Source organism: Varroa jacobsoni, unplaced genomic scaffold (genome assembly GCF_002532875.2).
Source record: "Varroa jacobsoni isolate VJ856 unplaced genomic scaffold, vjacob_1.0 contig01943, whole genome shotgun sequence".
Classification (NCBI taxonomy): domain Eukaryota; kingdom Metazoa; phylum Arthropoda; class Arachnida; order Mesostigmata; family Varroidae; genus Varroa; species Varroa jacobsoni.
Genome location: NW_019214725.1, coordinates 25,491 through 48,733, shown reverse-complemented (window position 1 = coordinate 48,733; position 23,243 = coordinate 25,491). Strand labels below are relative to the sequence as shown.

The following is a 23,243-nucleotide window of genomic DNA, read 5'->3' as shown; positions in this document are numbered from 1 at the left end:
CTAGAAGTTTAGGAGATAAAACAATGACTTCAAATGGTCTGGAACTGAAGCAATGCGACAGTGAAGCTGAGTTGTGTCGTACCCTATTACGTTGCCGTTGGGTTAAAGACAGGCAAGTATAATAGCAAGCCAAGCTTTTGAAATGCGAAAGGCTCATCAATTTTAGTCATCGATAATTTAAATAAGATAAGTAAATACTAAAAAGTATAAATGAACGTCTTATAAACTCGCAAAAAGGTAGGAATTGTAAACGTCTTAATTCTAATCTGCGGGTCTCACAATCAAGCTTATATTTGATCTCTATGGAGACAGAGGTGGCAATTGGATATGAGTTCAAAATTATTATTTTACAATTGAGCATGTAACTAATTTATGATCATTTGTGATTCAGGATGACTAATTAGTTGTCAGAAATTAGTGTGTAAATAATTATTATCGAGAGTTTAAGAGTGCTCGTCGAGGCAACCGACCCAACGAAGCGCTTCAAGACGGATAGGAACTTAGGCAGCATCCTCTATTAATGCGATTGTTATTATTTAGAAAAGAAATAAGCGTGTCGTGGCGAGGGCAGGCACCCTGTAACATTGATACGCGCCATAGCAGACTCCATCTTGGCAACCCTCTCTCCCGCCGCTGGAAGAAAATGAGCGGTGGTACAGAACTTCTCAGTAGTTTATTCGAACAATCAATATATTAATGTAAGAAAAAAAGCACTGAAAACCGTAACCATCTATAAAGGGTGCACATAAATGGTTTAGCATGTAGTTACAACTGTAAAAACTCTTGACTAAGATCTATTGTTCACGCAGAACTTGTCTGCGAGGATAGCTGTCAGAACGTAGTTAATTATTTCGAAATGGAATCAGCTGCATGGATTGATGCATGTCTTCAAGTAACATCTCTTTATTTTTCGACATTCATCATACCCACAACAGAAGGTAGCACTTGCTTGCAAAAATGATAATACCAGCATGAGAATCAGCATTTCGCTGTTTACTTAACTTCCCAGAACAAGCCTAATTTTTTTTACGTCTTTTGCGTATTATAAACACGGTTATATACTGTTAAACGATTATTTAATGTTTCATAGCATTCGAGCCGAACATCTGATGATATTTGAGTGACTGTTAATAGAATTCCCGCTCCCGTTAACGTATAGGTGCTAAAGTAGACAAAACAATACCTTTTATTGATTATGTTAGCCCTGATCAAAGCAATATCGTAACAATCTCCAGACACGTACGTTACATTCTGTGTGGGAAAATAAGGTTATATTAATATTTTTAAGGTTTTTTTTGAACATATGATCCCAACAGCGAAATTCTCTTTAGTCATGAAAAGGCTCTAAATAAAGAACAAAGAAATCATAGGTTTTTAACTAATTAGTCAAACATAATAAATCGGGATGAAGTTTTACCTAAGATAGAAAAATTGGCTACAGGACTTGCCACGGTGAGAAGATCCACCATGGAGAGAATCGAGTTGGTTTGGAAACTCCAGTTTAGAAACGTTGAGAATTATAGTAGATTTGGGATAGGAAGCGTTCTCGTGACTATCCAAATAGCAGTAGTGACATTGGCTGTCTCTGAATAACTCTTTTTTCAAAGTTTACCCTAAAAATGGGTACGCGAGTAGCTAACTCAAATTTAGTATTAATATGCTCTTGTTCCAGGCAAAATTAACGATAACAGAAAGTTCGACGTTAAAGCGAACGCTTTAGTTCGCTTGCAATGCCATCGACGGTTTTTTCTCTTTATAACCGTTCGGTACCAAACATTTAGATACTATTATCGCAAATATAACGCTTAATATAATAGTATTGGCTAAGCCAGAAGGTTTAACCTTAGCTTGAATCATATCCCATACCATTTTGCCAAATCACTCGAAATCAAGACCTGACTAGATTGTTGTTATTTTCTCTACTGTCAGCATTCAGACAAATACATCGTGCCCTCATTACTATGCAACACGCGTATCGTATTCTGTTAAAGAGATGTTAACATCGAAGGAAAGTTTGATAAATGGGCGGATGTTTCGCACCTTGAAGACATTGATTACATTGTATGTATATATATAAAGTTATATATCAGTGCAAAGGTTTCGAAGTACATGAGAGTGATCCGACAAACAGCATTTAGAGCAGTGGCTATATGCACGCGTAAACAAGCCTCCAACAGTTGTGTCATCGTAACAGGTCGTCCTTTAATCATTTGGTGAGCAAATGAAAAGAAAGGGAAGAAAGCTTTAAATTATACGCCGAGTTCGTGATGCAACAGTGGTACCTAAGTAGTTAGTTCTAGTTGAGTTGTACTCTACTACGGACAGAATAGGACACCAAATGATAATACAAAATACGAAGCAAATTCGGTAGAGCCACGAAAAAGGCAATGGTCGATGGGTTAGGTTTGAACGATGTTAACGATCTCGCTAGTGATCGCTAGTCGAATATGAGCAGGAACAGCAGTTGCAACTTATTTCAAGACAGCATGGAACCGGTGATTAGTAATAGTCGGGCCTAGAAATCAAAACGTTGTAAGCTAAAGAAGCACTAGGTTTTATGTGCAGCCACAGTTGAGATAACAACAAGTAGGTAGAATATGGTCGTAACTGCAATCCTAATTTGAATAAACCTAAAATCGGCTTCACCCCCCAGCAACCAAAGTGAAACATCTGACACAATAACAACGCTAAAAACCAGCACCTCGACAGCTATCGCGCTATCCGGATGGGAAAGCGTCGTAGACAGCTTTACCTGTGCTAAGATGTTGTATGGGGGAAGGAGACTGCATGTCTTGGGAAAGACATGTGTGTAAGGGACGTGGCCATTTGCAGAACGGCAAATGGAGGAACAGTTGCTTAAATTTAATCGAATAAGAGGATGCCAGCTGCGACGACAGAGTTGTAACAACCACGTTCATAAATCCAAACTGTGGTTCTACTTTTCTTGGAAAAGTGCTCACCGAAATAGGCAAAATTAAACGTACAACAAGTGCTGATAAAACTAATGGCAAACTTAAGTTGTCCGTGTACGTTAATAGAATAATTACATGAACCATCGACGCCAAACTGTCGTGCAAACGAACGTGCTCAGATTCTATTCCGCTCATAGCACTCTACTAGGGCCGCTATAAAGGTGATCTAGCGACTGAAGGCTAGCGGCTTGAGCAGAGGAGCTGCGGCATAAATGGCTAACGGTGAGAGAGATTGTTATCAATTGACATCGGACGCGTATACTTGGTATGTACTTGACAATTGGAAAAATTTGCTGTTATCACAGAAGAAAGAAAACGATGGATCTGAGAAGTGGTTTTCACCGAATGAATTACCAATTAATTGTAAGGACAACAGTTGAGGGGACACTGGGACAAATTGGATGAGCGGAAAAAGAATTTCTACTACAATTTTCGGTTTTAAGTGTAAGCATACGATGTACGAAGCATCATTAATGTATCACCTACCATTCCCACTAACCGTCGTATAAGAGGAGGGCCGTATTACCGTTAGAATGAGCATCATACGAAAGATATATTGTAGCCTGAGCGAACTGCTTAGTACGTAAGCGCTTGAGAAAAACATAGCAGTCTTCGTAGTTATCGTCCTAATTAGGTTCTTCGGCCCCACTTCATCCAGTCAAAAGGACCGGAATGAGCCTAAAAAGGGCGGCAAGCGATAGGCAGACGCAAACACCATCGACCTATTAAAGGGAACCGGATTTTGCCATGCTTCCAACAAGTTAAAACCCAGCTAATTTTGCACTATAGAGCTTTAGGACGAGTCATAGTCAATGGGAAAGACCTACCACCGTGAGCGATATAGAGAGGGAGATTGGTGTCAACCTAAGGCCATAGAAACTCGACGCCTCGTACTGTAAAGGTACAATGCGAAACGTATTGTTTCAAAACCGCACGCGGAATAATGTTCGCATCTAAGATATACGAAATGGACATCACAACAAGAGCTTAATAGTTCAGCCATAGCGCCCCTAAGTTGAGTTTAAGTTGGAAAGGCGGAAAATCGCACAAGTGGAATGTCCTTTTATTGTAGGTGAGGGAAATTTGAGTCTCGTGCCTTCAAAGTAGGGGAGAGGCTTAAATGGTGCGTTAATAGTCTCACTACACCGTGTTCCTTGTCAGCTTAATCTGGCATGAGCAAAAAAAGTCATTTTGTCTGCCCTTGTGTGATAGGTCAAAAAGAATAATAGGTGAGTGCATTGCGCAGACCGTGATAGACAATAACAAATTAGTTCCAGTCGTTCATTGGGTACTCCATCGTAAGATGCAGTATAATCAAAGCTTCCAGTTCATTATGCTTGAACTTTAAAAATGAATAATTTTTTTTTATTAGAAACGTTCTAGGTAAGGTTAAGAGATTGTGCTCTGTCATTACTAACTAGCAGTTACATATTGATTGGAGTAATATAGAGACAACTGATCTACAATATTTTGGCGCTGTGGTGGCTATTTATTGGGGGTTATTCGATTAACCCTCGGGGGTATGCTGTTTAAACGTATTAAAAAGCACACGTAATCCTTTTCCTCGATATCAGGCGAGTGCTTTGCCGAATAATTGCTGCTTTAAGCGCCCGCTGTGATATTACCAGATAGCTTAGTTGAAAGCTTAATTAGTTCTGACCGAATATTCGATCTAATCAGTACAATACGACGTTTTAGATTTAAAGTTCTGTTTAATATCTTGCCAGCGTAATTAGCATTGAAATAATATGTAAAAACGTTCTTTTTTCAACTTGGCATGTATACTACTATTGAATTTCCGACCCTAGTTAGAATTTATTGAGTAATTCCATCTTTATACTGGAAATTCGCGCCTGACGAATCTCAACTTTTTATTGTTAACTATTAACTAGTTCAGTGGCTTAAGTAGCCTATACCTAAGTTATTATTATTTATCTCATTACCTCAAATGATTTTCGATCATTCCACAAGCGTTTATTATATATGTGTGTTTTTGCTCTAAGCGCAAAAAAGGGGAAATACTGTTTGCGGAGCCTACGCTACTTTACAGCCATTCTTTGGCGAAACTCTCAACTACAACAAAATTCTCCGGAACAATATCTATAGTTTTATAGAATATTAAGCAATATTTATTATTGATGGGCAAGCCTCACTTTAAGGCCATTCCCTTCGTGAAGTGGGACAATAACCAATGTCTTATAGCTGCAGTAGCGCGCTTCAAATGCAAATTTCCCGTTGTTACTGGGCCTACAATAATATCAGTTTTTTTTTTAATACTATTTCGTCTGACCTACAGACTTGACCATACGAAATATATAACTAGTAACACAGTCTAAAAACGTTACCTTCCATAAATGCCTTGACAAAAGAATGAATAGCCTCCACCAAAGTATGTATTCGCTAGGCCGATGCGTAAGAAGTATGCGTTAGCCAGCATCATAAAAACATTGTACGCGCGAATGGTTTGCTTGAGTTGAAAAGGTTCGCGGTTCTTCATCCAGCGTTCACCATTGCGGACTATGTAAAGATAGCCGAAAATCGAGCCGAACACGAAGAAGGGATTCGTCACGAGCGGCAAATCCTTTGTACGATAATCCTGTTTTTCGATGAGGTTGCGAGCCACTTGTCGAATTGATTCCATGATTGCGGCCGTGTTGAAGTCCCCCGATAAAACAACAGGATAGATGGCACTTGGCCACAAACACTGCAGGAACGGGTTGTACCAGTCTCAGCACACTATATTAACTCCGCGTGAAAATATCTTATAACGCACACAGCGTCCTTTTACCTGCGAGATTTCAATGTTGATCACTAAAGCGTGACAATTTTTGCCTCCTGCAAAGATTTTGTCACAAGGTTGAAGGATATAATCCAGTGATACGTCAGAGCCATACGAGGTCTTAAGAAGAAATGATATGACTTTCAAAGCTGTGCTAAAATCGAGTGAATTAGGATATATATTTGCTGAATCCTTTTACGAGGAAAAACTCATATACAAAAGGCCGGCAACTTGTTACAACTTACGGAAAGGGAATAATCGCGGAAGGATAATTCTGGACTCACCCCCCTCTTTTATATATTTATGACACGAGATGCAACACCTCAGCATGAATTCTAGAGATACAGAAGACTTTGTATATCGCTTATCGGTTACTTCGCGTTCTTACGACAAATCCTCATAGCGGCTAGTACATTATACACAGCGCCGCTAAACACGGACTTTCGCGGTATTGGATCTCTGCAGATTGCCTGCAAGAGAACTATTTCAATTTCAGCACTCGGAGTTGCTATAGTACTTTTTTGTGTGAGGTGTACACCTGGATTCTCAACTTTTTTTTTGCCATGTTTTTTTTAAAGATAATGTCAGGAAATGAATAATAGCAAGATGTATTTGCCGTTAGGATCGCTAGTTTCATTATGAGAACCTCTATTTATCAGTCATCTAGCGGATTTCCTTGTAGTGAAACCATTGGATCTATGAATACAAACTGAAAAGAGCAAATTTCCTCAACCTCTGAGAGCCGCTTTTCAACCAATAAATTTTAATTGATTAATTGATCTAATAACAGCAATCGTAGTCAGAAGAGTCCGTCTGGCGAACACTCAGCCTGAAAGGCGACTTCTTGTTCCTTGCGTTGTGCTGCACGTTCTCAGATCACTTCGTACCCTTTTTTGGCCGGTAAATGGCCCTTGATTTTATCCAAGCCGTTCGGTCTAATCACTTAAGCTAGGTAGTATTTTCACTTAATGTATGCAGTTTAATGTAGTTAATTAAATATACAGGAAAACTTTTTTTTACCAATGCAGATAACAGCCGACAATGAAAATTTAATACAGAAAATTAATTTTTAAAGTAAAACGATAACTTCGTCCTACAACAGCCATTGATATTCCGACGAACAATGCAGAATTGACATCGATGACTTGCATCGAGGCGCAACAGATCACCGCTGGCGTTATTACGCGACGACAATACCATTAAGATACACGGGTCAGCCGTGGTTTTTTTTGCTTACGCCATCAGTTGATGGCGTTCATCCATCAGAAGAGCAAGTTCAGGAACGGTAGTTAGTCCAACATTGCCATATAACAAAGTACCGTTTTCGCTTCTACATCGAGCATCATGTTTTAGTTTAAACTAGCTTAAAACGTTCAGTGAACCCAGTAAGCTACTTCATTTATTCATAGTAGTCATAACCCGGCAATATAAATATTGTAACACTTTTTATGCATGATATACTTCACAGTGGAAGTTGCTTGCCATATCCTTTACCGCAATGCTACGGACGTGTTTCAATTTGGTTAACAAATATATATTTGTACAACATTACGTTTTGTTCATAATGGCATATGAGCAAAACGTAATGATGGCAGGCCGGCATAATGAAAGGTCTTCTTTGAAATACAGATGATTTTTCAGTAACCGATTTTACAATAAATTCATTGTACAAGTGGTCAGATTTAGATTACTGAACAACGATAATAACCCTATCAATATTGGCCGAATTAAATGGGAGCTGCCGATACCAATCGTATGGAAATGCGACGAAAAAATCGTATTTATACTGATTAATGAAAATCTCCACATCCTGATTCAGTAGTTAGCGTTATGTCGATGTGCGTTGCAATGCTTCCTCAGTAGAGGCAAAATAAAGCCGGTAAAATGCAGCTAATCCTTTAATTAACAGATTATCAATGTGACAGGACAGTGAAGCTACAGCCATGTATGGCCTTAAGTTAGCGTATCGCAACCAGCCATTACCCGAAAATCGTGTACCATTCGAATCCTAAGGTCCCGACCCATAGGTGCCTAGTCCAACTCAAAATTTCGATAGATCTCTATTAGGCACAATTCTTTCTAGGCAATGGTTTTGCAAAAAAAAAAAACTATATCGCGATGGAAACTATTATTATTCCTTTATATGAAAATGTGAGCGCTTGAAGTCTTTGTGATGAACACAAGTGGACTTAACAGGGCACTAAATGCACTTGAACGGAAAAATACAAAACGAGAAACGCAATTTAGTCGTACGGAACAATCTCGACTGGTAACAAAACTAACGGATACGGCATTCTTCGCTGCCAGTTATAATGAAAAATATAACTGCTCCCCAGAAAACGCGACTGATGCCACAATAATTGAGCTGGATAAGATCAGAACAGAAAAACATATTCGAAATTGTCTCCATTTCACGAGGTGCCATGGACGCTTAGCAGCGATATTGACGCTGAGAGACTTCAGCCTTATCCAAATATCAAAATTCAATCATTTGCTATTTTGATAAAACCTCGTCTCGAAAAGAGTTTAGCACTACGACGGGCAGTATGTTTTACCTTGTATGCAGGCAACAAATGGAATAAAAAACTAGTAGCGCTTGTACAGACATTTCGGATAAACTCTTGAGCATTGTGTCGGCTTCAGGCCGAGACGACAAAAACGATAGTCAGAATTTGTAAAACAGTCTTCTGCTGTGTATTTATTTTGTTTTAAGCAACTTCCAGCGTATTTTCAGGCATAATCAGGTACTTGACCATCTCTATTATACGTGTATCCGTTTTGTTACTCCGATGACGTTATGACCGTGTTACGACTGAATAGCGTCATGGCTACCTCGAAATATTTTCCTCCTTGATCTGGGTGCCCGTCGCGCTTCCAACGTTTGTTCTCACCAATGGGAAGTTTTTGTTAGCAGGAAAACGATGAAATCACTTGTAATAATTACGCTTTTTTTGTGGTTTGTTTGATCAATCCTTATTCTGCAGTAAAAGCAGCCCACAGTATGACAAGGTACTACCTACTACAGTCATGTTCGTAACTGCTAGGAATTGTTTACGCTTTGCCAACAGCGTTGCAGAAACACCTGTGTTGTTGTGCTGTAGAGACATGCCAATGCTTTGTATACGTGTCTACTTATGTCCATTGAATTTGTGTGAATGAATTTCTTTTCACTTACTTCTAACTGAAATGAGGGCCTAGAAGACATGCCTCGACGCGTCAGCTTCCCTAAGTTTCTGACTGAACTCAGCCTACCGAACATGTTGTTGTTTCAACCTCCATTTAAGCCTCTTTATAACAATTATGCAGCAAAAGTAAAAACCATTGGCCCTTTCGCTTGAAATATTAGTCAATGCATGCTGTCCTAGCTAGAGATCGATTTTGAGAAATTATGAAAGGGAAGAAGTCTATGGTTTCGCGGCCTTTAATTGCCACGTCAGTTCCTCTTGGTGAATTCTGCAATTCAGTGTTTTAGTCGTCTACTATTACTAACACGAGATCACAGGTTTACGGCCCGAAAAGTTTCGTCCACTTGTATAATTGATTTTATCAGACTTGCAAGCCCAGATTGTTCCAGGATGTATCGACTGACGACGATTTGTAGTTACTTATACTTAACAGGCAGCCATTAGATGTATTAGCACATCAGCTGACATCTAGCACATAGTCTTATCATTCGCATTTGTGCCTATCGTTGAGTGATCTTCTTAGAGTATATACGTGAGAAGGATAATAAGACAATTTGGATAATTTACCAGCCGATAATCATCGGTTAGATGCTAACACGTACGTTTCAGCTTGAATCACATGGCGCTGTAAAACCCCCACATTTCTGAATGCAGGCCACCACATTTAATCAAACACTACTCAACCCTATGGCGGTACACTATTATGCAATACAGCAGGAACAGAATATCAGTAACAACGATTATATAACTGCGCGACCAATGCCGGTTATGTAACGTTACGTATTTTCACAGGTGAATTATAACTGAGACTTGTAGACGGATGATGGAACTGTTTGCCACTTTCTGGATAACAGTGACAAACCACACTTGCGCATGACTCAGCGTTAAAAGGATGGACAATCGCGAACGAGACAAAGGTTAAACGAAGGGCACTACTTGGCCTCTCTTGAGAATAGCCAGAAATTGATTAAATTGTTTTAATGAAAGTGTGCGAAGGTGGAAAAAGCATTAAAAGGAAGTCCTGATTGTTGTGTCTCGTAGTGGTTAGATCTAACTTCTCAAAATACTCTGGCCAAACTACTATGGCCTAATGGGAGTAACTAAGTAGCGAAAACAGTGGGCTAAGTTACAGCTAAAAAAATGTAGGAACATTAATAAATACATGTACGTTGAAATAATAAAGCTCTTGAGTAAAGAAGTACACGCGCTGTTCAAGGCTTAGTACGCTTATTATAGCAAACCGTCGGTTTTAGTTCCATAGGGAGCTACTGAATTTAGAAGGGAAATTTTAATTTATGGTTGAATAATTTTAAATACAGAGAACAGTGAAACAAAAAAATAACACATTCCGCTTACGTTGAGCCTACGCTTAGCCGATTTCGTTGTTAATCATTTCTAAAGACGTGTTCTAGCCTGCTTATCACTCGCGCAATTCGAGCATGCTTAAAAAGTTATAAGGTTAATTTTAACCGAAATACAGACCATCGACTTCTTGTTCTTTGCCTAGTCGTCTTTAAGCCATATCTGTTAGTAGACTAAATCATTTTTCCATTATTAGTTTCAAAAACTACGGCCTTTAATAGATCCACGTCAAGCCGTCGCGCAAAAATGTCCGAGCTAAGGCCTCTCTAAGCGAACCAATAGAATAAACATAACCTAAAAAGAGTATTGGTGTTTTAAAACTCAGAGAAAAGGTTAATTACTAAATATTTTTTTATTCATTTGTATTAGGCAGTCTCAATTGTAAGCACCGCTTTAATTAGATTTATAATAATTCGATCATTAAAGTACAGCTAAAAATGTTATAAATAAAGCCGAACTGGATTTTCGCGGTTCCGTACTTAAACTTTTATTGTACTCTAGCTAGTACTTATGCGACGCGATGATTTATATCAGGACATGTTCCGAACATTCTCATAAAAATCTTTGCAACGCTGCTTATTAATATCTGGAGACACTAAGTTTTTTATACGCGGAAAAATAATTAATTTACCATTAGTTGTCGTAACTATTTTTCTTTCTGTTATATGTCGGAGTGACTACAAGTCACATGGGAATATACATATAATATATATAATAAAATACTGAATTTTTTCATCATACTCTTGCCATCAATTAGAGGTAAACTGTCCTGCTTAGGTCAAAATATCGCTGGCATGCCATTAATAGCCCATACGGACTCCATGCTTAGGCGCTACATATATATTTTGTAAAACCCTCCGTCAGCGTTGATAAACAAAGGAATCATTCCAGAAACGCACCCGCTGTTCCTATCAATAATTTTAGGGCTGTTTGTTATTAGCAGTCGTTCGTTCATTAGCCATAAAGGAATCGGTCCTGTCGATCGATAGCCGTTAGTTTCAATATCTTCATTTTCGACTTCCGCTGTAATTACTTATTCAGCTTGTCTTCTCTACGAGCACACACACGCCATATTGTATCGATATCGACACAGCACCCTATCTGATGTTTTATCAGTACAGGGTTATTAGCTGTTATAGCCGCCTAAAATAGAGCACTCTTTCTCTTCCGTAGTCATCGAACTCCGCTAACTCCGCGTGCGTTTGCAGCGAACGCTCACGGCTGAAACGACGGCTAAAGAGGCGACATCCGAGTATCTGTCTGCTGCCCTGAGCCTGAATGGCTGAACAATCGCGGCCAGGAAGACCGGTTACCTGTGCTCGCTTTGGTGATCTGAGTTACAGCGCAACTCCATTCGTAGTTCTTGTTATTTCTCTCAACAATTACTTCACGACAAACGTGTACTCAACTAACGTTACTGATAGAAGCTGACAAAAGTTTATCAATGTGCATTGAGATTGTGGCGTTCGGTTAGTAGTATGGAAAATTCAAGGGCAAACTTTGTAAAAATGTGTAAAGTGATAACTTTTGCTGCTTTTGCAGTAATTGGTGCCCATGGACAGTCATGCTCGTCGTCGCTTGACGGAGAAGTGTATCCCCAGGAGGCAATCCGACGAGGAACACACAATCTCGTTTGGAGTAAAGCACAAAGTGAGCATTATTACCTTTCAATGTTCACTCAGCAAGGACCATGCCAAATCGACTGTGGCACAGAAGGCAAATTAAAAAAAACTAAGTGTTAAAATGGGCTTCTATTATAAGGGAGCTTAAAAATGAAAGACTTCTGAGCCAAGGGGTGTTAATGTGTTTTATTTGAACAGAATCTTTTTTTTTACCTATACTCGTTTTCGGTTATGGTATGTTAAGCGAACCCTGGTGTTTAACTAGAATATGTCTACGAGCACCGATAACCCTCTTGCTCTCTTACATTCATCCTTTACATTACATCTTACATCCCCATAACGATAACAGGATTTGCATTTATTTTTAAACGATGGTTGATCGTAATTTTGTGTGTGAGTAAATATTATTTGTTTCACATCGAAGTATTTCTGTATGGAATTTAAATTCAGGAAACACAGTTTTTCATCAGAGAAAAATTATGACTTTTTGCTCAAACTAAAGCTCAGTCAGTGTCGGCCTAAGCAGTGGTATGTCTAATAAGCTATGTTATCTGATCTCCACTTTGACATGCAGCCGTAATTCGCAGGCAGACGCCTATAGACAATCGGGTGTTTCAACGGCGTGGATTGCCAAAGAAAGTGGCATCTCACAAAGTGAGGTCATATGAACCGAAGGGTTGCCACCTGTAGCTAATTGACATCATTCTTAAAGGTGTTTGTTGTTCAAGAAAGCGATGGCCTTGTCGGGACAACGAAAAACTTAGCTACAAATACGATATAAGCGGGTGAGACAGGCCCGACGGTCTGCTAAACATTTAAGAAAGTGTAGACTTACTGAAAACTTAACAAGAAAGACTTCATTGAATGAAATCGATCGAAAATATGAGAGGTTGACTTGGTTTGTGTCAATACGTCATTGGACAAAAACTAGTAGTGATCTCAAACAGAAGAGAAAGAAGAAAAAGCATTTTACCTTTGAAAAGAAATCTCGAAGATTTTTCACATTCAGCCATAGCTGATGTCTGTAGAAATGCCTCAAAGAATAACAGGAATCACATTTCGGAATTGTTTAAGCAAAGTAACATTCATTGTAACACTTCAAAATGCACTGATACTCTGTTTTGTGTAAGTAGATAATTGACTTTTTGCCATTTACAACATGCTACAACAGCTAAAAAGGCTGAGATATATAATTAGATAATTTTTTTTTAAATGAAAAAAGAGGCTTGCAGTGAGAAAGCTAACAGTCGGCTGAAACTTTATTCTCTTCCTAATAAAAGTCCTACATTTGCCATTGATTTACCCGACGATATTTTGCCATAGTAGGTTTGTTATAAAGACTAACTGATACAGCGGTCTGAGTAGGCCCGGATCAATAGGTTGGTAATCCCAGTAAGCCCAGCAAGACTGCTCCTCTTGCAGTTTTTGAAGTAGTACTGAACAGAAATAAGGAAAAATGATGATCCCGAATTTGCGTGTCGAATATCGGAACATACGGACATTTAATTTTATTTAATTATTTCATTGATTCATCAGTTATTTTCGATAGTGAAGCCCAATCAGTCAATAGAATTAAAAAATTGCATTGATATTTTGTATGAAACAGCGGACATGTAAGTGCTTATTATTTGCGGTTGTGCTATATATCTATATTTAACTAGGTTTTCCGGAGTGACTTGGACACTGAGTTTAGCTCGTGTGTTGACGCTTTTGTTCTAGTTCTAGTAAAGGACGTGTACTAAATCGCCCAGTTTATTCAAGGCTATCTCAGTTCCTTAAAGCTGGCGACTCTTAAGATACATGCGGCCTTGTCGAGCGATCTGAAAAATGCTAATGATTCCGATCAGTAGTAGGACATAATATGCAATAACACATAATTGGTATTTTCTGTGACAGTTCATATTTCCATAACGCCTCTAATAAGTGGATATTGTATGTATCCCTGTGGATCCCACTTTAAATTGACTATTGACAGCGGAAGAGCGTCGGCGGTGTACCGATTATCGAATAACTAAAGTACTGTAGTTAACATATGCACTAAATAAGTATTGCATGCTAAACATTGATATGAATGTGTTTTTAGCTGCCCCGTCGTGGTGGTAGCACTGGTAATTTGCACAATTCAATGATTTAATGAGAATATATATCGTTCTTTTTAGTCTCAAAACCGGCGCCAAATTTCAAAGCACCGGCGATCGTCAATGGCGAAATAAAGGAGGTAAAGTTGAGCGACTACAGGGGCAAATACGTCGTCTTCTTTTTCTATCCCCTCGATTTGTAAGTATTAGTAGGTTAGAAAAGTTTGTGTCATAATAGCTTTCTATTAAAAAACCAAGTTGATTTAAAATTCGGCCTTTCCCAGACACACATGTCAATACATACCCCTAAAGAATAGCTAGCCTACAAACCTGCTTTTCGTCTGGAAACCATTAGCGAAATATTATCTCAAACTAGCTATTATTGTAAACTTCCTTGGCTAAAATAGTTGTTCTAATCCCTTTTGTGTTACGGTTTGAGAAGAAATTTCCTATTTAATTTTTATCGCATGGATAAACTTCGCTTGGAGCACAATTTATTTGGTAATTATTGTTGGACTCCTCGGACTCATTTCAGCACGTTCGTTTGCCCAACGGAGATTGTCGCGTTTTCCGATCGCATAAAGGAGTTCCGTTCGATTAACGCCGAGGTCATTGCGTGTTCAGTTGATTCTCATTTTACTCATTTGGCGTGGACAAAGACGGCTCGTGAAAAGGGAGGACTTGGCAATGTCCAGATCCCACTCTTGTCTGATCTCTCTCACCAAATCTCGAAGGTAATAAAGGCATTCGTGTGCAGAATGCATAGTTTGAAGAAAATCAACATTAGACTCGTGTTGTTTTCTAGACTGTTTTCCATAGTGTAGGGTAGCATATAATGCAAAGCTGTTTTAAACGTATGTATTTAAGATGCGTTTTTCGACAAAGATGAATTAATCTGGATGATTACTATGGGGTCTGTTGTGTATGCGTCTTACAAAGATGAAAAACACGTGGCTGATACTGATAGTGTTTCAAGCGAACGTTCTGGGCATTAAAAGTTCATTTTTTTGGTTGAAATAGGATTATGGCGTATATCTAGAAGACCTTGGCCATACTTTGCGCGGTTTATTCATCATCGACGCTAACGGAATTTTGCGACAGATCACAATGAATGATCTGCCTGTGGGAAGATCGGTAGATGAGACTCTGCGACTAGTACAGGCTTTTCAGTACACGGACAAGCATGGAGAAGTTTGCCCCGCGGGATGGAAACCCGGAAAGGATACGGTAAGAATAGAAACGCTACCAGCCCTAAAAAGGTGTCATAAACAGATTTGAAATCTTAAAAACCAGATTTGATAAATGTAATGAACAGCTGAGTCAAACACATGCATTTTAAACTGCTAAAGAACAATAGTCCTCGATATGAAACAGTATGTTTTCATCTCAAACCTAACATCGAGGGTAGGCAGCATATTATATGCAGGTGTGAAAGACGTAATAGGAAATTTAGGACGTATACGATGTCTAATCGTACTAACAAACTGGCATAATGGAATAAGGATGTCTCATTGAAAGTCCCGTAGAGAACTTCATACTAACGGGTCGTAAATTGTGCTCTGTTGCAGATTGTACCAAACCCCAACGATAAGCTCAAGTACTTCCAGAAGCACACCACTGCCGAGCTTTGAATTTTGTTAGTGATAACCAGTTCTGCTTAAATGATTAAGATTACTTTTACTATTATTCATGCATTGCGTCTTATACGACCTCAACATCAATTGTAAACACCAAAAATTTCGATTAAAAAATGTAATGAAGCGATGATCTGACACGTTTCCAAAATCACAGCGAGCATTCATTGTTGTTTACTTTATTCATCATTACCATATTATCTTATAATGGACATTGAGACCCTGTAGAGTGGGGCTAAAGTAAATAGTTGAGAAATGTTTATGTGAATAATAGACACTTCGTATATATTTCGCTGTATACCTATTAGTATACATACGTGCAGGCAGGAACGCGCATTTCGCCATGATTATAAGGATAAAATGATAATAGCATCCTTTCCGTATGTGAGATAAAATAATGAAAAATACAATAGAAGGGAGCGTCAAGTTACAAGATGAACCGCCATTTCGTTGCTAACATAAATTGGTTCTGTAGAATTATGGCTTCTCTATGTACATAATACATTGAACACACTATATCGCATATATGCTAAATCCGTTGAGTGTGAAAGTATATTAGTGTTTTCAAGAAATGTTACTGGACGATATGTCGTTGAAAACATTGGAATTATAATTATTGATGGTTTCTTATTGAAGCATATAAAAGATATGACGCACTTTGCCATTACTCGGTACGATCATTAATCATATCATATCCAAACATGTGACTTTACCGAAATCTCCGAGATCCAGAGAGTGCAGTATTTGAAGAATATACTGTATGTTACAGTTCTGGCTAGATTCTGTATAACCTTATACGCAGCATCTTATGGATGACCATAATAACGATATGGGTGGGTAGCTAGTAAGTCGATACTTAAATAGTTAAATCGGTAGATTTTTACTGGCCACATATAGGCTCTTATTATGTTAAACAATGCACATATATGCGCTTTCATACTTTAACCTCTGGTTTTTCGTTTCAAACTCTACTACAGCCACTTAAGACATAATTAGGTGCCCTCCTTTAAAAACCGTACCGGTATGATCTTTTCTAACGTGTTTGCCCTATGACAAAAATCTTCACAATGACACAAAGTGATTTCAAAAATAAAGAGCGAAATTCCATATTAATGTACGATCGATACACGTAGTCCTGTGATATCATTCTCAGTGTTTCACATACGCTTGTATCAAGCTAAAAACGAGCCCGAGTCTTTTTTTGCTCGATGTACATCTAGCTAGTTCAAACTGATCGAGCAAATGTTCACCTACCGACATATATAGTAATTATTAAAGCCATCAAGCCTTTCTTACAGATGCAAGATATCGCCGAAGGCCCTTTTGCGTCCTTATTTTATCTAGGAAACTCAGCAAAAACTCTAACCATCTCCATTCTGTCTTATTTTTCTTCACAGAACCAGATTATGTTTTCGCTCGAGCTTTCAGTTGGGCAAGTGGGTGAATTACGTATTACATAATAGATAGTTTGCCGCCAACATGCCCTGAAGTAAGTATTAGAGTAATTTTTGCACGCTCGTTCGATTTGCGGCTTACGTTAGCCTTACAACGTGTTCAGGTTTTTTGACGTGGGTGGTTCGGGTGTAATTTGTTGCGCATCCGACCGCATTATTATTGTATTTTCTATCTGTCAAAAGAAAGAAACTTCTCGCAGAGAGAAGTACTTTCCTTCGAATAAATACGAAATTAAAAAAAAATGTCTCCGATGTCTCTTAGCCCACGTTACTATATTGCCCATGCTCGCTTAACCCTCAAGCGAAGTCGGGGCCGCTACTCAAAGACGATCCGTGAGCAGAAGTTCAGAATGTATTGTTTTATGAAGAGGGAAATTCTCGCGGCCACATTCCCCACCCCAGTCATCACAGTTCAGGCTGAAGCACATTACGCCTAAAAATTCGCACAAAACGATTCCGTCAAAAAATCATTAAAAGATCAACAGATAGCTCAGCTATGCCTCCAAATATAGGCAAATTTGTAAACTAAAACGTTAAGTATTAGTAATCAATAGACAATTTTTGCATTGTTTGGGACGTTACAATACGAAATCTGATGTCTGACGCTAGATAACAACGGAGGAATTCTATAATACAGCATGGCACTTTATTTGCTGTTCTCCGTACTGTACTGATTTGCCACTATGAATATATTAACAGGCTGTAGGTGACATTCTTAAAAGATAGCTCAAGATAGTCCCTCTACGACATTTCTATCAGGAACGTAGGTCGTTGTTTGCTTAACTTATCTGATATCATACCTTGATATGCTATATACATTAGGTCTACTTGCATATTGTCGCTCCCATATATTAATGGGCGACGTGAGTTACGGGTAAAGCTTACCAGCGTACTGAGCTTCACGGATGAATTTAACTTTGGCTCGTATCGAATCCTGATCGTCATAGGAAATCCACGTTTTATCAGAGGTGATCACGTACGGCGTGTGGGAGATTTTGTCCCACTTTGCGCGACCCGAATTAGTTGAGAGCATGTTCAAGACCTTTTAATGCAGATGGGACCGTTAGTTAACTCTTTACATACACTGACGCGTAATAATCTGTGATCGAACTTTGTTGTACTCCAGTATGCTGACCTCAAGCTTGATCGTAAAATAGGACAAAGGTAAATACGTTCAGATACCTACCTTTGGATAAGATGTGTACCCTCCGTTGGGGCCGATTCCAACAGCAGGAGCCCAAGAACCTCTCCACCATTTGAATAGAAGTTTCCACGTGAGGCCGTATGTAGGGACCCCCACAACAAGCTTTTTTTTCGGTACACCTCGTTTCGCCCACATCTTCGCACTGAAACAACAAATGCAAATAATAATACAAAAAAATACTTTTTGATTAAAGGAGGCATTATATTATCTCAGAGGTAGCTCGTTGACATTACGGTGCTATATTTTTCAATGCCATTCTTTACATATATAACTTTAAAAAATGTATGGTAATTTAGGTAAAATAGCAGCCGGTTGATTGAGCACGATATATATGCAGGAGCTGTGATGACGATATTATTAAATATTTGATTTAGAAATGTCTTGCCTTTATCGCTAGATACATAGAACGATGACAAACTGACGTATGTCGTAGTCGTCCACAAACACTCACCTATACCGTATGTTTAGCGTCTTGAAATAGCAGAACTCCTTCTTACCAGGCATTAAAGGAGCGTTATGACCCGTAAAAGGCAAATACCACTTGTACATGTGAAGGTCGTACGTCATGATTAATACCAGGTCTACGGTTCTGAAACAAAGAGATTTATAATTTGTGATTCGCAGCACGTTATGCGCACGAAAATTAATATTTCCTAGTAATTTTTCGTTACCTAATCAATTACCATCAATTGCATCTTACATTTCCTTCAATCGAAGCAACCATGCAATTTACATACGTTCCACATCAACTATTCTTTGGTGGATTACAAAAGCAGGATCATTGTTGTTTCTACAAAACGGAGTTAGTGTAGCCGTCATTTTCTGGCACGTCCAACTGCCTAAGAAACGTGTTGTGATTCCTTTTCACCTACTTGGCAATTTTCGGTACGTCGTATCCACTATTGACGAGGGGCGACTGGGCTGGAACGGCTACTGTGAGAATCGGTCTCATTGGATGTTTGTCAAACGCATCTCGAAGATGTTCGAGAAGTACCACGAAACGAGTCTTCTCTCGTGACCCTGATGGAAATTCCCAGTCAAGGTCCAAGCCGTCCAATGAATGCTGTTCTATCAGCGATACCGCCGAATTCACAAATCTTTATAGAGAACAGACGTAAACAGCAGTTCAAATCACTTGTTGCCAGTTAACAAGAATCGTGCTCATGGTTCGTTAAAAACACCCCACGTGAAAATGAGAACGGCGGCGAACAGTAACTAGGCAGCAAAACGTTGTCATCGATTCAAACATATGTTTTTCAATTTTTTTTTTTCAAGTACATCTTTATTATTACTAACACGAGTAAAATATTTTTAAGTTACATATGTATAATATAGCTTATAGTGAAGTTACATGTTATTAAGATAAAACCTACCCCTACTGTAAAATTTAACTGTTCGCGAGATTTTTTATAAGTTTTAATGTTTAAACGATATCACATCATCATCGGCCATTACACCGCTGAAAATCTCTTATTTTAAAAACAATTATTTCCTTCAGCGATTGATCATTTCGACAGGCACAGGAAGGAGCACGTATACAAAAAGCGTCGGTAGGTGTAATGTTGAATATTTTTTAATTGACTGGTACATTTCCGTTAGAAAATGTTATTGTATCTCTCTCCATTTAGACTTTGCGATAGACCGTAAATAAATTATTTACAGCCTTGACGCAGGTAAATTGCGAGCGACTAATGAGTCACGTCACTTGCCAAGAATATTTAAATAAAGTAGACGTAACTGTATCCGGGCCGTTTATCCTAGCGTGAACATGGATACCAAGGTACCTAAGCATTGCTACTGAGTAGCATCGGTAAGTATATAACGCATATGTTTTCAAGCATACAGCTTTGTAACGTTTATCCATTAATGTAGGCTTAGTAAAGTTCCATCGAAATGGATAAGCGTGTTCTCGGTGTAATGCTTTCTGGTCTCGATAGGAGACAAGGATAGGTCTTTGAAATTGTCTGTCTATTCAATAAGCTCTGCTGTCCACCCCGTGCAACATTTCATAAAGTATGCTTTACGATAAAAAAGAAATTACGTGAAGTGTTTTACCTGTTCAATAGGTCATCATTTTTTACCATCGAAACGAAACCTGCATGATTACCCCCACCGCCAACAGAAATGAGGACCTGAAATTGTTTGATGTCTGAGATGTTAGTACTTGAAAAAGCAAACTTTAGAAAGACAAAAATAGAGCAACTGAAGAAATCGATAGCATAACTTATTAGGCTAGCCAGTGCCTTAGCCGCAGGTGAATGGTGTATTTTGTAATGAGTTGTGTTAATAATGAAAGACGAAGCTGGTATAAATTACGAGGCAGTTCTACGAGAAAAGCTGAAGAAAACATATACACATTTAAACGGCAGTACATTAACCTGCAAGAATGTCTGAATTGTACTTGAACTTGTGAGTCAAGCCCCTAAAATGCCAGAAATAGCGCCTAAATTAACTCTTAAACCGCTTTTCGTAACAATGTCTCACAATGGAGAAGCAATAACAAATGTGTCATACTAAAAAATGTCAAAATGCTATCCGCTGGTTACTATTTGCGCTGGTAACTTTCTATTTGCAGTAGGGGTATATTTCACCAAGACCCACTGCTGGAATAGAAACCAGTGAAAATTAAAACACACAGCAGCGTTGCATAACTGGGTTTCAGCATTAACAATTTCTAAGTTTGTTTCTACCAGAATAAACACACAAGATAATTACAAAACAGGCAATTCACCATTCAACACTAAGGTAAGAATTGTATTTTGATTAAAAAAATTAATGAGAAAGCCAATAGTTTTTAAGTACCATACTTTCTTATCTATGTACAACCAGCATACACCTTAAGTTTGGGATTTTTCTTTTTGAGTGCCACAACCGCGCTGTAGCTGCGCTCCCCGTGAGTTTCGCCTTCTCCAATAGTCCCATCGTCTTTCACGACGCAGAAACCTAGAATCAGATGCGTGATCAAAGAGACATCTGAAAAATATAGAATGAGAATAAAATCAAAGATAAGTGAAATATCTGCGATGATTATAGGATTGAAATCACGACGTCTAACTTAACGTCGGTATCAAAGTACGATGCAACGCCTCGATTCAAATTGCGATCTTTTCAAGGTGGCTATATAGCCAGCGGGTAGAACACAATCTTTGCTCTATATAGTCTTTGATAGTTCTGAATATATCCAATCGATCCCGTTAATCCAATCTATTGCTTTATTGTTAACTAACCTTTCGTTAGACTTATTATACTTATACGATTTGATTCGATTAAACTATAGTCGACCCGTTAGTTACAAAGTCTACTTTAGAGAACTTAAGTCGTGTTGTTAGTTTTGTATATACATATGACTCTTTTCTACAGGTACATTATTGACGCGACAATTGAGCGGCATATCGACATCAAGAGCTTTACGTAGGTGTCCTGGAGGCATAACTTCGAATTCGTAGCCAACCAGTTATTGGCTCGTCTCGAAAAAGCCATGAAATTATTAGTGCGAACGTTGAATCTCATTTAGTTGCTTCGTTTTTTCCACATAGATTTTCCATTTCTTTTTGGTGTCACAGTGCTAATATTGCTGCAGGTTGTTGTGCTTTTGTATATTTAAATTAAATGCATTTGTTGTTTTGTCACTCAGAGACAGAAACGGCGGAAGAACTAGATTCGGGTTAGAAGATAGCCAAATAATAGGCTAGTGGATATAATTTAATGATTTTTCAAAAAATCAGTGATACAAATTTGAAAATTCCTCGAAGCCTAAATGCTAAAAGCTCATCCTGATATATCAAAAGCATGCTTTCTGCTTTGAAAAGAACGACTTAGAAATTTGATGAAAGGCACAGAATTGCCGATTCGAAAGCAGTTGTGTTTTGCATTTGAAAAAGCAATATATTTTTGTTTTAATAACATCTATTTAATCAACACACACATAACATATCGGCTTTTTTTTGCGTTTTTCAATACACTTGCGTTCAATTGAAGTGAATTACTTACGTCCAGTATGAAGTAAGCGAACAGATGTCACAGTCAAAATATAGCGTATCACTATCCCAAATAAATGGAAGGTCCAATCAAAAAGTCTTAAGTACGTTTTTCTAATTGTGTTAGAAGAAATCGCTTTCTAATCAAGCTAGTATACTAAGAATGTTGGGCGTCAACTTGATCTTAAGTTCTTTTTCGACGAAGGATAAGATATTAACAGGTCCCAGTCTTCTATCTAGAGATTTGGAAATCTGAATTTGGAGGAATAATCAGCATTTTTTTTTGTAATGCAAAGAGTACTAAAGATATATGCAAGTTTCCATTGATAGTTTTACATTCACAAAGGGTGCATATTTACTCGAGGCAAATGTTCAAAACATTGTCTTTATAAACAGTTTATATATATAATTAAATAACTGTTCAGGAACGTAGAAACAAACAACCTTTAACAAGTTATTTTCTTTTGATCTTTTAGTTCTAAGTATGGCGAAACAGAATAGCTCATATCTGGGCAATAATAATTCCGCTAAGCGATTGCAAATATTGCACTAATCTACTACTGAAGTTTTAAACAGCTAACAGTGGGTAACGAGGTAAGCGATTTTATCAAAGCTTGTGCAGTCATCAATATTATGTCGCTGTAACTTCATGAACCGTCGTACCGTGAAGACCATCATTGCCATCACGGCGTTATGCTGGTGCTCAGACGCTCGACTATGAAATGACAGAATATAAATTTGTAACGTAGACAAAGATACTTAGCACGCTATAACAATACCAGAACATTCTAGTCAGAATCAGTGACCCAGATAACTGCATATGCAAGTAGCTAGATCCACCTCCGATTCGGCCATCGTAATCCGCGATAGGTATTTCCTACAATCGCTATTTCTTATATGATCAAAGTAATTAAGCTTACCACGAGTTTACTGCACTTATACAATGTGATTTGCTTTGGGGCTTATTTACATTTAA

The 23,243-nt window shown here is 38.3% G+C and overlaps 3 protein-coding genes and 1 long non-coding RNA gene across 15 annotated transcripts in view; 2 read left to right on the top strand and 2 right to left on the bottom strand.

The window, feature by feature from the left end:
- LOC111272289 (very long chain fatty acid elongase 5) overlaps window positions 1–5,920 on the bottom strand; it is an 11,746-nt gene extending 5,826 nt beyond the window's left edge. The window contains exon 1 of the mRNA XM_022853660.2: window positions 5,318–5,920. Within this exon, the coding sequence (XP_022709395.1) occupies window positions 5,318–5,613 (296 nt within the window). The 5' untranslated portion in view covers window positions 5,614–5,920. The remainder of the gene's footprint in view (window positions 1–5,317) is intronic.
- Window positions 2,862–16,764, top strand: LOC111272291 (peroxiredoxin-4). 6 transcript variants are annotated; one of them, XM_022853666.2, is made up of 6 exons: window positions 2,862–3,194; window positions 11,841–11,948; window positions 14,080–14,197; window positions 14,534–14,732; window positions 15,019–15,225; window positions 15,567–16,764. In XM_022853666.2, exons 1-6 carry the CDS (start codon window positions 3,185–3,187, stop codon window positions 15,627–15,629), a joined length of 705 nt encoding a protein of 234 aa, XP_022709401.1. In that variant the 5' UTR covers window positions 2,862–3,184; the 3' UTR covers window positions 15,630–16,764. The 6 variants fall into 6 exon arrangements, with proteins under 6 accessions (XP_022709401.1, XP_022709403.1, XP_022709402.1 ...); XM_022853664.2 differs by lacking the exon at window positions 2,862–3,194 and adding an exon at window positions 9,814–9,853; XM_022853663.2 differs by lacking the exon at window positions 2,862–3,194 and adding an exon at window positions 11,400–11,625.
- LOC111272288 (chitotriosidase-1) overlaps window positions 15,796–23,243 on the bottom strand; it is a 16,938-nt gene continuing 9,490 nt past the window's right edge. For all 7 annotated transcript variants that reach the window (XM_022853655.2, XM_022853656.2, XM_022853658.2 and 4 more), the window contains 7 exons: window positions 21,127–21,263; window positions 20,346–20,422; window positions 19,163–19,387; window positions 18,742–18,879; window positions 18,273–18,432; window positions 17,972–18,128; window positions 15,796–17,519 (listed from right to left, as the gene is read on the bottom strand). In XM_022853655.2, coding sequence (XP_022709390.1) covers window positions 17,407–17,519; window positions 17,972–18,128; window positions 18,273–18,432; window positions 18,742–18,879; window positions 19,163–19,387; window positions 20,346–20,422; window positions 21,127–21,263 — 1,007 coding nt within the window. In that variant the 3' untranslated portion in view covers window positions 15,796–17,406. The remainder of the gene's footprint in view (window positions 17,520–17,971; window positions 18,129–18,272; window positions 18,433–18,741; window positions 18,880–19,162; window positions 19,388–20,345; window positions 20,423–21,126; window positions 21,264–23,243) is intronic.
- LOC111272292 (uncharacterized) overlaps window positions 19,411–23,243 on the top strand; it is a 22,280-nt gene continuing 18,447 nt past the window's right edge. The window contains exon 1 of the long non-coding RNA XR_015315681.1: window positions 19,411–20,100. This is a non-coding gene — a long non-coding RNA (uncharacterized LOC111272292). The remainder of the gene's footprint in view (window positions 20,101–23,243) is intronic.

Excerpts from the sequence above, each read along its gene's own strand:
- LOC111272291 (XM_022853662.2), top strand. The coding sequence starts at position 11,777 with ATGGAAAATTCAAGGGCAAACTTTGTAAAAATGTGTAAAGTGATAACT. Across the intron at positions 11,949-14,079 it reads CGTTTGGAGTAAAGCACAAA|TCTCAAAACCGGCGCCAAAT; the intron begins GTGAGCATTATT and ends CGTTCTTTTTAG. Across the intron at positions 14,733-15,018 it reads TCTCTCACCAAATCTCGAAG|GATTATGGCGTATATCTAGA; the intron begins GTAATAAAGGCA and ends TGGTTGAAATAG.